Below are 14,885 nucleotides of genomic sequence, written 5' to 3'. Positions count from 1 at the left end.
TTGTTTGACAAGTTCCGGCATTTACTTCTGGATTCCAGCGAAAGAAAGAAAGAAAGAAAGAAAGAAAGAAAGAAAGAAAGAAAGAAAGAAAGAAAGAAAGAAAGACCCCTCCCCTTGGAGAAAATGGACTTACTTAACGGCCAGGTTTGGCTTAACTATGGCTGCAAAACGTGTCAAAAATCAAATCTGGTCACACGGCGCCTCGACTTACAACCGCAATTGTGGCTGTATGTCGAGGACTGTCTACAGGTATTTGAAGGGCCTGAAGCAAGTACAGCTCCAAACTGCAAACCTCACCATCTGTAGCCTGAGGAATCTCCACCTTGGAGATAGGTGAGCCGCTGGGAAAGGTTGATGGGCTTGTCTACCATTCCAGCATTTTTCTGCAGGTAGAACTGAAATCCGGAGAAGTGCCCTTGAGCTTAAAACGTCTGTCGCTGAGCAAGACAGTGAAGTGAGTTTCGCCCCATTTTACGACCTTTGGGGCCACCGTTGTTCAGTGAACCCCTGCAGTTGTTCAATTAAGTCACACGGTTGTTAAGTGAATCTGGCTTCCCCGTTGACTTCGTCACAAAAGGGGATCGCGTGACCCCAGGGGACGCTGCAACCCATCGTAAATGTGAGCCAGTTGCCAAATATCTGGGTTTTGATTGCGTGACCCTGGGGATGATGCAGCGGTTGTTAAGTGTGTGAAAAACGGTCAGAAGTCACCTTTTTTTTCAGTGACATAACTTTGGGCGGTCACTAAACAAAGGGTTGTAATTTGAGGGCGAGCTGTAACTTTTTTTTGTTGCAAAGTAGGCACTTGATGGCATAACAACAACAACTTTATTGTCACTTTGAATGTACACCAATTGGCATACATCAAAATGAAATTTTGTATCTGCAGTTTACTGGCTCACTGCAGAATAAAAAAAAAGGAAACTTTAAAAAAGCTATTTTTCTATTCCACTGGAGCTATGGATACAACATAACTACTAGTACTTACAAACCTACTGCTGAAAAGTTTTAACCTAAAGCCGTTTGTTGATTAAGGGCAAAGAATAAAAAAAAAGTGCCTTTGGAAATTGATTTTATTTTAAATAGGTCTCTTCCAAACTATGACTCCCCCCCCCCTTCTTCTCTCTCGCTTAGCTGTTGTGTAGTTTGAAAGGATGGCAGGCCACAAGTAAAGTCTGAGCATATTTGGATTTTGAATTTATACTGTAAACATTGGTGAATCACATTTAAAATTAGAGCTGTGGAGATCCGGGAAGGTTTTTTTTTTTTTCTTCTCATTATGATTCTTTCACAGTTTTTGCTGGAACTCTTCCCAGAAAAATATTTGCTTTAGAGAGCTTTCCATGTGGCCACTGTTTTCTTTGAGAAAGTTCTCTGCTTGTACATGTGGCAGTGTGTTTTCTTAGGAGACCCTTTTCTGCAATGGTGTGATATATATCCTCTGCTGTCACTAATAGCGACTGTTGCTCGGAAAAGCTTTTTTGAGATTTATAGTAGTCATTCAGTATACTTTCTTCCTTCTGGCTCCTCATTCATATCCCCAACTTTTTTTTATGGTGGTGCCATATTGCAGGGGAGCTTCTCTGTTAAGGAACTCTATGTCTGGATTACTTCAGATGCACTGATATATATATATATATATATATATATATATATATATATATATATATATATATATATATATATATATATAAAATGCTTTTATGAAGATACCTTTGATTCTAAAGTTAGCTTGCCTGTAACCTTCAAAGGTGTAAAATAATAAAATTAGTTTCTTTATGTATAAGCCTGTCTTGTTAATTCTTCTAAAAATAAGCACTGCTGTATATAACACAACTATTCAAGGAGTTTTAGTAATGCCTACTGAAAAATGTATTTTTACATCGCTGGCTTAACTTGAGGGAAACTTTTCTTTAAGTGATTTTATTCTAAACTGAAGTCTATCCAAACTACTTCTGGCATTCGTCCTTTCATAATGTGTGTGATTGAGAAGAAATGAAAAGGGGCAAAGGAAGGGGAAAAGATTCAACTTCCCTTCTGCCATTCCTGATGTCTTCTTACATTTCAGAATTTAGTGGGAGTCTTGGTGCGCTAAGAGACCACGGTTAATCACATATCCCCCTAATAAATTACATTATTATTTTTATATTAATTCACCTATTGAATGTAAGAGATTTAAGATTGGGAGAAAGGAATGAAACCAAATGTCTTTGCAAACGGCTGAAATATTTTTGAAGGACTTTTCTTATAATGGATTTTTTTTTTTTTTTTTTTTTTTGCCTTGTAGAATTCTGAGCAACAATAAGATATCTGGTTTGAAGAATGGCTCCTTTGCCGGACTAAGCCTTCTGGAACGATTGTAAGTCCTTACAATTTCATGGCTTAGTATTCTTAAAGTCAAAATCCTCCTGCCTTTAAATAGAATTAAACTTGTTCGAACAAAATATCGTAGCAAAAGTACTTAAATAAGTAGGTTCCCTATGAGGAATATAACATGCAATTAATTGCTCCAAAAGGTGTTGCCCCCTCCCAAACAATGTTTGGGTGAATATTTACAAAGGATGTTTCTTAAAGCAGAGTTCCCCAACCTTTTGGGGTTGGTGGCCTAGAGGGGGGAGGAGGGGAAGAAGGGATGACTTTGTGGGAGGAGTAAATGCGCATGCTTGTGCGCGCACGAACTCCCGTTGCGCGAGTGGGGCCAAGGACACCCACGATGCTCGTGCGAATGGGCCTGTGTGCGTGCATGCATCGACCAGCCACTGTGTTGTTGAGGTTAAAGGTGAGAGAATATTTAGCTGACTCAAAAAAAAAAACACGACCAACCCCCAGCAAGTGTCATCCAGGTGTCTTTGGGACTGGATTTTCTAACCAAAGGCTAGCTTATGACTGGAATTGTCAATCAATTAAATGTTTAGGTGGAATCATTTCTACCTAACTCCGACATGGGCCTCTTACCTGCACTAATGCCTTGACCAGCCGTGGTGAAATTCAGCACCTGACTAGGGTGAATTTTTTTTGAATAAAGCCCCGGATAAGCCTAAGTAATTATCCCATCAGTATCGTAATAACGTTTATGATCCTTGAATGCTGTTTTTTTTCCTGCTTATTCAACGAGTCGTAAATGCTTTAAATGTTTCTATTCTTTGTACTTTTAAGAGAAATGCCAACTTCGACTTTTTTGTCTTTTCATTTAAGTTCCTAGCAATTAGACTTCCTAAGTCATTGTTACAATAATAGGCGGAAGCAAAGCATTGTGTAATTAAAGACTGTATGCGCTTGAAGGAAAGGAATCAGAATGCACGTTTTAAAATATATTTTCTTGCTGTTATGCTGAAAAGGTAGTATACTTTCTCCTGGTTGAAGGAATGAATAAGGGTCTACGGCCTTTTGGCTATTAGACAATATCATGATTTTGCCATTCAGTTTTCTCCCTAAAGTTCTTCTTGGTTGTAGTTAATTGCTTTACTTGCGCCTTTGGGCATACCTATCCAATTTTCTTTATTCAGGAGCTTTATGGAATGTAGTTCAGTAATTTTGTGTCATATAGTCTTATACTACATTATGTGATTGGATCCACTTGACTGTTGCACTCGTTTGTGGCAGCTATTCAGAGAGTAAAACCCAACTGAGGTTTTTCAGCATATAGGATAGGTTCACTGCCAGGAGTGATATCCTTCTCTTTGAAAGATTGTGGTAAGGATTCAATCATTTCCTAATTTATTTGAGCTCAAATACAACATTCTGACTGGTGGCTCAGCTAAAAGACAAATCTTAGATAGGTTAAGGTTAGATGCTTAAAACCATGGTTGATGAATATCAGTGTGGCATCTTGCAAATATTAGTTTTCCTGATTACCCCATCATGCCCAGCAACTCTGCATATTGACAGCTTTTCATTAATCAGTCGACTGAATGCATGCAGTTTGGCTCAGGTGAGAATTGATTATAATCTGTTTCAGGAACTGCACTAATTAGTGCAAGCCTTTAGTGATACAGCAGTGTGTTTTTAATAGGAGTTTATGTGCCATACTATTGCATATTCAGGTAATTGTTTGAGTATGAGATCACTGACTGTCTTGTGGGATTAGCATCTAATCTCACTGTAGGATCACTTTGTAATTAAAAAGATAACTTTTAACAGAGATCCATGACTTTCCCACTTGGGCATCTTGAGTCCCACATACAGGAGGTCCAGAGAAGCGTATTTTCGTGTGTGTGTGTGTGTGTGTGTGTGTGTGTAACCAGATCCACAGGCAGCTGCATTTGGGAATGCTGCCAGTGGACCCATTTCAGTGAACAACACAATCGTCCGGGTGCTGTTATTTTGCAGCAATTCGGAGCTCAAGTCCTTTACAATAAATGTTTTCCATAACAATTTCAGACTTGATAGCTAAGCCTTGGCCAGGATCTTGTCAGATGCAAGACATCCTAGCTAGAATATTTGTAGTAATGGTTCAGGAGGGAAGCCTGCGGTCACCTTGATCCTATACCTGCAGAGGCGTGCCTGTGACGTTTTAAAATTTGGTTTTGAATGAGTTAATCACAACGTCGTAACTATGCATTTTCTCAGTTTTTCTGACGTCAGTCAAATGGGACCACATTGGGATTTGAGGAGAAAAGGGATGGCCAGGTAGATTCATATGAGTTAGGGGACCACTCAGCATCTGGAAACCATATGCACTGAAGTAATTGATCCTAGGTGTATTCTACGGGTCCTTTTGAACTGTATTTATGATTTTTTTCAAGGTAAGAACAAAAAGGATTTCTTCCATATTTAAGGTTTAAATGTTGCATTCGCTGTTTTACTCATGGGCTGTGCCTTTGTCCCCTGACATTGTTATCTCGTCCCTTGTCTTATGTTTGCATTTTAGCTAAGAGGGTAAAGGATCCTGTGGATTGTCAGAGTCTTCCTCCACAGTGGGAATTTTCTCTGCAAAGAGGAATTATACTTTTTCTTGGTTTAATCTGGATGTATCTTTCAGAGACAGCTTAATTGTAAATCTGATAAAGCAGATGCCAATGAATAAGCTAGATAAAAAGGTCTTCCATTATTTAGACTTTATATAGACAAAGTCACAACTGAGTTTGGGGAGTAACAGTCATGAGGTTATAATATTTCTGTTAATATACTATTCTGTTTTGCCTTTTTTCCTGAAACAGGGATCTCAAGAACAATCTCATTAGTGTGATAGATCCAGGAGCCTTTCTAGGACTTACATCCCTGAAAAGATTGTAAGTATTGACCCTATTATAAACTTGGATATAAATGAAATGTTACAATTGAAAGGTGGGGTAGCTTTAATCCACAAGCACAACTTGCAATGTCTAGTTAGCTTCACTTACACCAAAACATTTTCTGTTTTGGAATATTGTGCATAATGTTCATTCAGCTCCCCACTCATGAGTCCGTATTCCTGAAAGGTATAATCCAGACCTCTGTTCTACAAGATTATTTTTAATCTTTGCACGTAGTGCCCATAGCTGTGGGGATTTTTTTTTTACATGCTGCTATTCAGTTATCAGCATGTCACTTCACTGCTCTTGTAAACATGGTAAAGCCCGTTCATGCAGGTTAAAAATGAATTGTGGATTTTTTTTGTAGTCTTTGTGAGTTTTTTTTTTTAATCGGGTATTCCCTGAAATCTGAATATTTTTACCCCCAGGGTAAAAGGGTTTAGAAAGGCTGATGTCGACATATTTTTAAGACAAGTTTCAACTCTGTACATAACTTAATGGAGAATAAACTCAGCTGGCACGTAGGATTTCCTGCAAAGCTGATTTCTCCAATGTCAATGTATTCATCAGATTTTTCCGTAAAGTAGAATTACTCTGAGAATGTTCCTTGAGTTGATGCTGTGCTTCTAGTTGCTGAATTGCCTTATTGACCTGTGCGGCCCTAACGTTCTTTAGTGTGTTGCCTATAGCATTAGGGGCGTCTTGTTTCAGCTCTCCGGTGTTTGTAATCACCAATAATCTCCTGCCCGGTTCCAGATTCATTCTGGAACTAATATTACAGTGCAGAGAGGAGGGTGGGAAGAGCAGGAAATGAGGTCACATAAAGCTGAATTTACTGAATCTCGACTCATTTACCAATCTACTGCTCACGCCGGGGACTGGGAGACCTGTGTTCTGTGATTTGATAATTTTGATAAAGGTGTCTATGGTATGTATAGCAGTTTTTCCTACCTTGTCCCTCTTTCAACAGAGATCTAACAAATAACCAAATAGGATGCCTGAATGCAGATATTTTTAAAGGATTAACAAACCTCGTTAGACTGTAAGTTAAGTTTGATGTATTTATTACTTCATAAAAAAATAAATACTTAAAGCAAAACGTTTTATTAAATAAAGTGGAAAAGAATGAGAATGGTGTGTTTTATGTGTTTGTGTGCTGCTCAGGAAGCTGCCTTGTTCTTTTCTTTTTGGTTTGAGGCAAGCCAGAGGGGCTGGAGAGAAAAAAAGGCCTCCTGACATAGGCCAGAGAGCATCTGGCTATCCCTTTTGAAAAGTGGTTTCCTTTCCTGTTACTGCATTGTATAGTTCTTGCTCTTCCTTTCCATATATATTCCGTGAATTAATACCTTACGTTTGTATGCTGTTTTTTTAAGCTGCTATTTAATCATCAAGCGCTGAGTGATGTGTTGACACAACCTGGTTACAGCTGTAGCACAACACATGTAATCTTACCAACGGTTGGTAGGGATTGTGCAATGTATACAAAGATACCTTACCTGCCTTTCTTTCTGTGTAGTCAACATTGGTAGAAACGTTATTCCTTGACTTTTCAGTCACTTTTGCTTTAAATATACTGTCAGAAGCAGAAAATAAATCTAGGCAGGATTTCTGGTGCTCCATGTCTCTTGATAGGCTTACAGCTCTACAGGTTTTCCATGACAAAGAACAGAGTAGTATAACTTTGGAAGTAATCATCATGTATCAATCTTCAGAGCGCATTGTATACCCTCAATAGAAAGGCATTAATGAGCTTGGGTGTCCCAAAATTTTCAAAATCACCAAAAAAAATCCTTCAGGCCCCAGATGGGACTGCTTATAGCCCATCTAGGGTATATTCTTGGCTCTTGAGAGAAATCATGAAATTCTAAAATGTGCATGAGGTGATGTAACTGGAAGACTCTGGGTTGACACATTGCAGGTACACGTGGAGGTTTCTGAAATGTTTGTGTTTCCACATTTCCTAGAAATCTGTCAGGAAACCTATTTTCTTTGCTTGCCCAAGGAACCTTCGATCATCTAACTTCATTAAAAGCTCTGTAAGTACAACTGTATGAGTTATTTGCTGGACATAATTTAATTCTTCAGTACATTTTGTAATCTTTCAGTTTATTACGTTTCTTCATGATTCTAAGACTCTGAGGCTAAGAGTACAAACGGGTACCAATTTCATACTATTTTTAATTGTCATAACTTTATACTAAAATGTAATAAAGCAATAGTGCCCTATTTTATTTTATTATTATTATTTTTTTTAAAAAAAGGGTTGTTAAAATTTTAGAACTTAGTTAATAGTGAAGCTATAGCTTGATCCTGGGCGTTTTAATTGCTGAATTTCAATTATTTTAAGCTTAATTACACTGATTCTTTTTTAAAATTATTTCAGCGAATTCCAGACAGATTATCTGCTTTGTGATTGTAATATGCTATGGATGCAACAGTGGTTACAAGAAAGAAATATAACTGTTCGTGACACCAGATGTGCCTATCCAAAATCACTACAGGCTCAACCAATTCTGAGTGTAAAGCAAGGGCTTCTAACATGTGGTAAGAATGCTACGGCACAATGATCATCAATTTAAAAGGAATGTATCAAGTTTCTCTCCAGCATAACTTTTTCTCTTCTATTTTTCTTACAATTTGATATTTTGTCATTGATTTTTATGATGCTGCTCAGCCATCATGATTGGATTTTTTTTTTTAAAAAAAATGCTGATTTTGTTAGTAAGTATTGTTCAAAAAGTGAATATTTTCTGTTCCTGAATCCCTTGGGCCTAAATTCTCTTTAACAAAATAATAGTAAAACATTATTTTATTTTATTTAGCTTATTTTTTCAATTCTTCATATGCTGTTTTTTTTCTATCTTTAGCTTTAAAAAATATAATGCATAACTAATTCACAATATTTAGCAGAACCACAGTCATCTTTTCCTTAGCCACACAAAAGGAAATGCATTTCACCTGCTCTTTTAAAAATAAGTTTATTTGATATGTTTTGAGGTGTGTGCTTTGGTAAATCAATTGTGTTCCTATAAGAATGACCATTTGCGTATCCAGTGTCACTGTTTTTCTTGTCTTGGCACAATCTTGTCTACCTATGCCCTGTATGTGCTTAACCATCTGTTTTGCCAAAGCAACAAAATGAATATGCTAACAGAACAACTGCAGTGATACACGTAACAACTGTGGGAAGAAAGGTTGTAAAATGTGGCAAAGCTCACTTAACAAATGTTTCACTTAGCAATAGAAATTTTGGGCTCGTTTTTTTGGCTGTAAAGTGAGGACTGCCTGCATTTTTTTGTACGTCAGGGTATAGCTAAAATCGCGTGTTTTTTTTGTCTCCCCTCCCCTCCCCCATGGAAAACAGACCCTCCCCTGGAGCTGCCGTCCTTCTCCATGACCCCCTCCCACCGGCAGCTTGTGTTTGAAGGGGACAGCCTGCCTTTCCAGTGCATGGTGTCCTACATTGATCAAGACATGCAGGTTCTGTGGTATCAGGATGGGAAGATTGTGGAAACCAATGAATCCCAGGGAATTTTTGTGGAGAAGAACATGGTTCATAACTGCTCTGTCATTGCGAGGTGAGCGGGATAAATAACTCTGGTTCTGCTGTCTATTCTTAGCCCTTTTATTTAAACGGGCACCGAGACACGTAGGCTGTGTCTGTTTATACAAGGAGGTTTCTCACAAATAGTGGCTACTTAAAGGATCTCTAAATAGTTTCCCTGATACGCTTCGTAATTATCCCCTCTTCTAAAATAATCTCCTGAATATTTTTAAAAAGCAGAAGAACTGCTTGTCCTTCCTCGCTACAGAAACCTGCTCGTCCACCGCATTGTATAATTGTGACAGCTTCTTTAATCTCATTTGCGCCGTGTTTTCTCACGTGAAAGCTCCAGGTTGGTTTTTAAGCCATAGTTTGGAGAAGCTGCTGGATGGAAGGATAAGTTCTTGTGTGTTGGCAAGATCCTCCAACCTCGCCTGGTGGGATGTCTGGCTCATTGTTAAGGCATCTTTGGAGGTCTTAATATGGAACAGGGATGGGCAACTATGTCAAGTTTACACCCTGTGGACTTCAGCCTGCTGCCTCAGGAATTCTGGGAGTCGAAGTCCGCAGCTCGTAAAGGTGCCATGGTCCCCCCCCCCGATGTAGAATAATTCATTGTTTCTTGCCAGTAAAATAACTGACCTTTCGGGGAATGACTTGGTACAATTTCTAATGCTGCTCTCGCTTGTTATCACCAAAGTGCCCTGACCATCTCAAACATTCAGGCTGGATCGACTGGAAATTGGGGGTGTCACGTGCACTCCAGGCGCGGGAACAATTCAAGGACGGTGGACATTGTGGTCCTGAACAGCTCTGCCCAGTACTGCTCGCCGGAGAGGGTGGTCAACAACAAAGGGGACTTCAGGTGGGTGATGAGAGGTGTCAAAAAAATAGGTTGGTTGCCCTTTAACTTGAGCATCACCCGCCCCCAAATGATGAACTATGTCTTCCTTTTCTGAACTGGGGTAAGTTAAAAAAAAAAACAACTGCAGAGCTGGTATCTTTATTTAGCAGGAAGCTGCCACCAGTCCTTCAAGTTGTGATAATGAGAATAAAAAGGAGAATGCTCCAATGTGCCCTTAAGCTCTTACGACAATCATTTTAAGAAGCACTCACAAATTACTATGGGGGAAATGAGGCTGGAAAAGTCATTCCTGAAGTGGTGCTGGCGGGGGGGGGGAGATGTCCTTGGAGATTCTCAGTCGTCCGGGTCGCGCTCGTCCCACAGAGGCTTTCCCCAAAAACAGCTGACCGGACTTTGCTCTGCCTTGGGGACGTTTCCTCCTGTCGCTGGGTCAGCCAATGTCCTCTTTTGTCTCCCACCTCCAGGTGGCCCAGGACTCTGGCGGGCCTGGCTGCCCAGGTGCTCTGCACGCGGTACTCGGCCGGCAGCGGCATCTACATGGGCAGCTCCCAGGACGAGAGGAGGGCCTGGCGGAGGTGTGGCAGGGGAGGCCTCTGGGCCGAAGGGGACTACTCCCGTTGCCAGTTCGCCAACGATGCCACCCGAGTCCTGTATATGTTCAATCAGGTCAGCCGGGCTCCTTCGCGCTCAGCTTTTGTGGGACCCTTTTCATCTGGATGCCTTTGAAACGCCTTTATAGAATTCAACAGATCCGGGATCCCTGCTGCCATTTAGTCATCTTTGGGTCTATTTAAATAGAGAATTAACGACCGTGAACCCCTGCTGATCGTTGTGCTGTGTTTTTGACCGGTGCTAGTTTTTTGTCGTCGCCGCCAAAGAATTGTTTTACAAAGCAGGAAATACATTTTGTTTGGTTTGTTGGTTCGTTTCTAAAGAATTATTTATAGCAGGGGTCCCCAACCCCTGGTCCGTGGACCGGTACCGGGCAGCGACATGCCAGGAACCGGTCCACACAAACAAGCAAAGCCCCGTCCGCGGGATGCAGGCAGCACACAAAACCACGCGCCCTCCGGTCCGTGGAAAAAACTCTCCCCACGGAAGCGGTCCCTGGTGCCCAACAGGTTGAGGGCCTCTGCTTTATAGCATAAAAACCTCATGTAAAAGATGGAAGCTGTCCATTAAACCAGGTTACTTAAGAGCCTTGGTGGCGCAGCGGTTAGAGTGCAGCACTGCAGGCCACTTCTGCTGACTCCCGGGTGCCGGCAGTTCGGCAGTTCGATCCTGACCAGCTCAAGGTTGACTCAGCCTTCTATCCGTCCTTCCGAGGTCGGTAAAATGAGGACTCAGATTGTTGGGGGGGCAACAGGCTGACTCTGTGAACTGCTTAGAGAGGGCTGTAAATCACTATGAAGAGGTATATAAGTCCTATTGTTATTGCTATTACTTGTTGTTTATGCCTTATTCGTAGTAAGATCTGCATTTGAAGATCAAGAAATCTTATTTGGTGCCTCAGTGGTTTATTTAGCGGCTTTGTATCCTTCTCCTTAATCAAACTCATCAGAGCAGCTCAGATATATTTCCAATAAGTAGCCCAGGATCAACACACTTAAGGCCAAATAAATACAGGTGTTGGGAGCCCTCATCTCTGAATGATTCTTAGGTGGATGGTGAGAAGCTACTCCGAATAAAGTAGGAGAAGAAAATGTTTAGTGCTCTCTTGATGTGTTTTATTCAATGCCCAGTGAAGTTGGATTTAGGCAGCTTTATGATGTCACAGGAGGTTGAAAGGTTTCCTGAGTTTTTACAAAAACAAAGCTGCACTCGGTTATTGCAGCGTTTTGGTCAGTGCAGAGTCCATTTCTGATTTCTTGGATGTATTTTATTTAAAAGCGCCTTTTTCCTGCACTTTTAATGCGGCATGTTATGTCCTTCATGCAGATGCCGCTGAATCTCACCAACGCTGTAGCCACCGCTCGGCAGCTCTTGGCCTACACTGTCGAAGCAGCAAACTTTTCTGACAAAATGGATGTTATTTTTGTGGCTGAAATGATAGAAAAATTTGGAAGATTTGCTGAGAAATACAAAGAGGTAACGATTTTTAGCACAGTCCAAATATTCTTCAAGCCATATTTTCTCGTGAAAGGGCCTTCGTCCCGTAATATGTAGAAGGCAGCCTTTCCACGCAGGCATCTTTGAATGCTCAAAACAACCTTCATCAAATGCAATCGTATCAAAAGCCTTCGAAATCAAAGCACCAAGTTCCTTCCTTAAAATTCACACGGTGAAGAGTGGCAGTGCTGGAATTCCACATTTATACAAGTGGGCTTCAATGCGATCTAACGCGATCTAAAATGTGTGACATGTATGACTAGATAGTTGCAGTAAGGTTAATATTTTTTGTGCTGTGATTTATGAAGTCCAGACTGTCAGGCACGAATACTTGCTTTGCTCTTGTTTTGACAATAGCTAACTCTATAAAAACAAGAAGGAAATTCAGGAGCAAGGCTTTTGATACAAGTATGTAATATATTTTAATCTGGCTTAGTGAAACCGTATTAGTCATTTTGCTGAGCTATAAAAATGTAGGTTTACAGTTTCTTGATTTAATGTTTAATACTTGTTAGCACTAAAATAAGCAGTTTATATAGAAGCCAAAATAAAGATGAGTGAATAGCTGTGCTATTTTTTTTTTCCTGAATTCTGTATTTTTAAATCGGTATGGCAGTCTTATCTCCAGCTTCCCATTTTTGTTATTGCAAAACGGATTCTCTCCCGTTTGTCGAAATCTGAAGCACATTAAAACAAAAGCAGCTGGAAGATTAAGTTGGAGATTTTGAGAGTGTGTTTTGCAGCACAGAACACACACCTGTGGCAGCTTCGTTGCCGATTCACACCAGGGAAACTCTCAGTGGAATGTTTGCCAGACAATTTTAAAGGCCAAAGGAGGCGGGCATAATTCTTGATAAAATATTTCCTGAACAACTTGTTTGTTCCACTTTAGTCAATTAGCAGGAAGGGAAGAGCTGTTTGTCTCCAGGAGAAAACTAATTGTTCCTCATGAAATTCAAATGAGTTTGAGGGGGGAAAAAAAGTACGCCTCACATAACTCAGTAGTTGTAAGTCACTCTTTCCAGCCGTGGTGTCTGTGGGCTTCAGCCCACAGTGCCTGGATAACTCCAGGCGACCAAGGATGGTTTAAATTTGCTGGCAGTCCTCCATCCTTCCTTTTTGCTGCTCAATGAGCTTGCTTGTTTTCTTGCAGACGTCTCATTACCCAAACTAGGCAATGCTAGTAAGAAGTGGGATTTATATTCTGGTGGCTTGCCCTGTCAGTGTTGGTAGGGGTGGTCTTAGAAGATCTTTGGGTGGGCTTTTTGCTGTTGGCTTCTTTGGCAGTTCCTTGAATGCAAACTGACAACAAACTGCACCCCCTCCTAGCACTGATGATGTTACCTAGTTAGGTAATAAAACGTCTTCCAGAAAGCCACCCAGCTCAGAGGGCACCCAGGACCCCTCATGTCAGCCCTGAGCTACAGATATTCTCCTTTATTGGTCTCCAGTTTAGTTTCGGTGCTGGTACTGTGATGGGGAAGGTGACTCTGTCAACTGCTGAGCTGCCTCTGCTTTTCTCCACCATGAGCCTTTTATTCCATAAATAGCCTTTTCCTGCATGGACTCCCTTTTATAGCCCGGGATCAAAGCCAGATTGGGCCATGATCTAAGTTCGAAGCCTTAACAGTAGTTGCACTCCTGAGAGAAGTCAGGCCGGTCTTACAATGTCCTCTTTCAGAAAAGACACACACCTCTTCACCTAAGCACCGACGGGACCAGTCCGGCCACTTTCAACCTTCCCTGTAGATTTCCTTGGGTTTCCTCTTTCTGAAAATGCAGACCACTGAAAATACAGTCAGGAACAAATGCATTGTTTTAAACACTGCTAGTTTTATTGGCCTGATTTTATTTAAGCTCCCTTCTCCTCCCCCCCCCCCCGTTGAGAGGGGCAGGAAAGCTCGGGCTGTCCCAGGATAAACATTTTGCTCGGTTAAATGTTAACGCTTCACACCTTATTTTTCTCCACGGAAGAGTCACCGGGGTTTATGGGACATTAACACTTCCTTCGATTCCCAGCATCCTGAAAAACGTTCTTCAGATTTGACTAAACTCTAACACATATTTGAAAATTTAGCCCCATAGCCCTATAAGCAAAAGAACTGCCTTTTGACTTTTTCCTCATTGTCTCCTTTATTTTAATTGCAAAACCCCAACGCAATCAGATTACCTTCATTTCCGATTTTGCAAACACAAACTTTGTGTTTATCTTATGCTTTTGGGAAAAGCCTACATACGCTTTTTTTTTTTTCAGGAGCACACCCAAAAGCTTTTAGTTTGGTATATATTATTTAAATGGGCAATTTATAAGCAGCTATTATTAAGAACTATGCTCCATTCGTTGAGAAAGTATTGTCTAATCTGCGGCACAGGAAGTTACTGCTGAAGGATCGATTTGAGTTTTGAGGGGTAGGAAAACTAGGAGAACAAAATGTGGGTATAATAAACCGCTAAAGCACCACCATTAAAAATGAAACGGCTGAGGGGGACAAAAAAAAAAGAGACTTAAGATATAAATAGAATATGTGACATTACCAAGGGTTAAATTCAGACTCACCGGAGTGATGATGATGATGATGGAAGGGACCTTGGAGATCATTTAGTCCAACCCCCTGCCTAGGCAGGAAACCCTATAACCATTTCAGACAAATGGCTGTCTGGTCTCTTCTTAAAAACTTCCAGTGTTGGAGCATTCACAGCTTCTGGAGGCAGGTTGTTCCACTGGTTAATTGTTCTCACTGTCAGGAAGTTTCTCCTTAGTTCCAGGTTGCTTCTCTGTTTGATCCTTTCCTGTTTGTGCATTTGAATGAATAATAATACAGAGGTAAAGTGCTTATCGAGTTTCTTGAGTGGGGAATGGGGGAAATGTAATGAATAAACCTCTGGGGATCTTATGTGCAAAAATGATGCCAAAGCTGAGAATGGCAACCCTTCTCCCGCTCTTCTCCTGCCAGCTGGGGGACGTGATGGTTGATATCGCTAGTAACATCATGCTGGCTGATGAACACATACTCTGGATGGCCCAGAGGGAAGCCAGAGCTTGCACTAGGATTGTACAATGCTTACAACGGATCGCAACCTACCGGCTAGCTAACGGGGCTCAGGTTTACTCAACGGTAAGGACTATTTTGTT

General features: G+C 40.8%; 1 protein-coding gene across 2 annotated transcripts in view; it reads left to right on the top strand.

The window, feature by feature from the left end:
* The window catches only part of ADGRA3 (adhesion G protein-coupled receptor A3), a 31,530-nt gene that overhangs the window by 4,272 nt on the left and 12,373 nt on the right, over positions 1–14,885 (top strand). For both annotated transcript variants that reach the window (XM_039335905.1, XM_039335906.1), the window contains 10 exons: positions 2,288–2,359; positions 5,160–5,231; positions 6,205–6,276; positions 7,199–7,270; positions 7,618–7,778; positions 8,599–8,812; positions 9,479–9,643; positions 10,108–10,309; positions 11,582–11,731; positions 14,707–14,868. In XM_039335905.1, coding sequence (XP_039191839.1) covers positions 2,288–2,359; positions 5,160–5,231; positions 6,205–6,276; positions 7,199–7,270; positions 7,618–7,778; positions 8,599–8,812; positions 9,479–9,643; positions 10,108–10,309; positions 11,582–11,731; positions 14,707–14,868 — 1,342 coding nt within the window. The remainder of the gene's footprint in view (positions 1–2,287; positions 2,360–5,159; positions 5,232–6,204; positions 6,277–7,198; positions 7,271–7,617; positions 7,779–8,598; positions 8,813–9,478; positions 9,644–10,107; positions 10,310–11,581; positions 11,732–14,706; positions 14,869–14,885) is intronic.

This window comes from Crotalus tigris, unplaced genomic scaffold (genome assembly GCF_016545835.1).
Source record: "Crotalus tigris isolate CLP2741 ecotype Arizona unplaced genomic scaffold, ASM1654583v1 scf7180000017663.5292952, whole genome shotgun sequence".
NCBI classification, from domain to species: Eukaryota; Metazoa; Chordata; class Lepidosauria; order Squamata; family Viperidae; genus Crotalus; species Crotalus tigris.
Note: the sequence above shows the minus strand (reverse complement) of the source record. Positions and strands in the feature narration are given on the sequence as shown.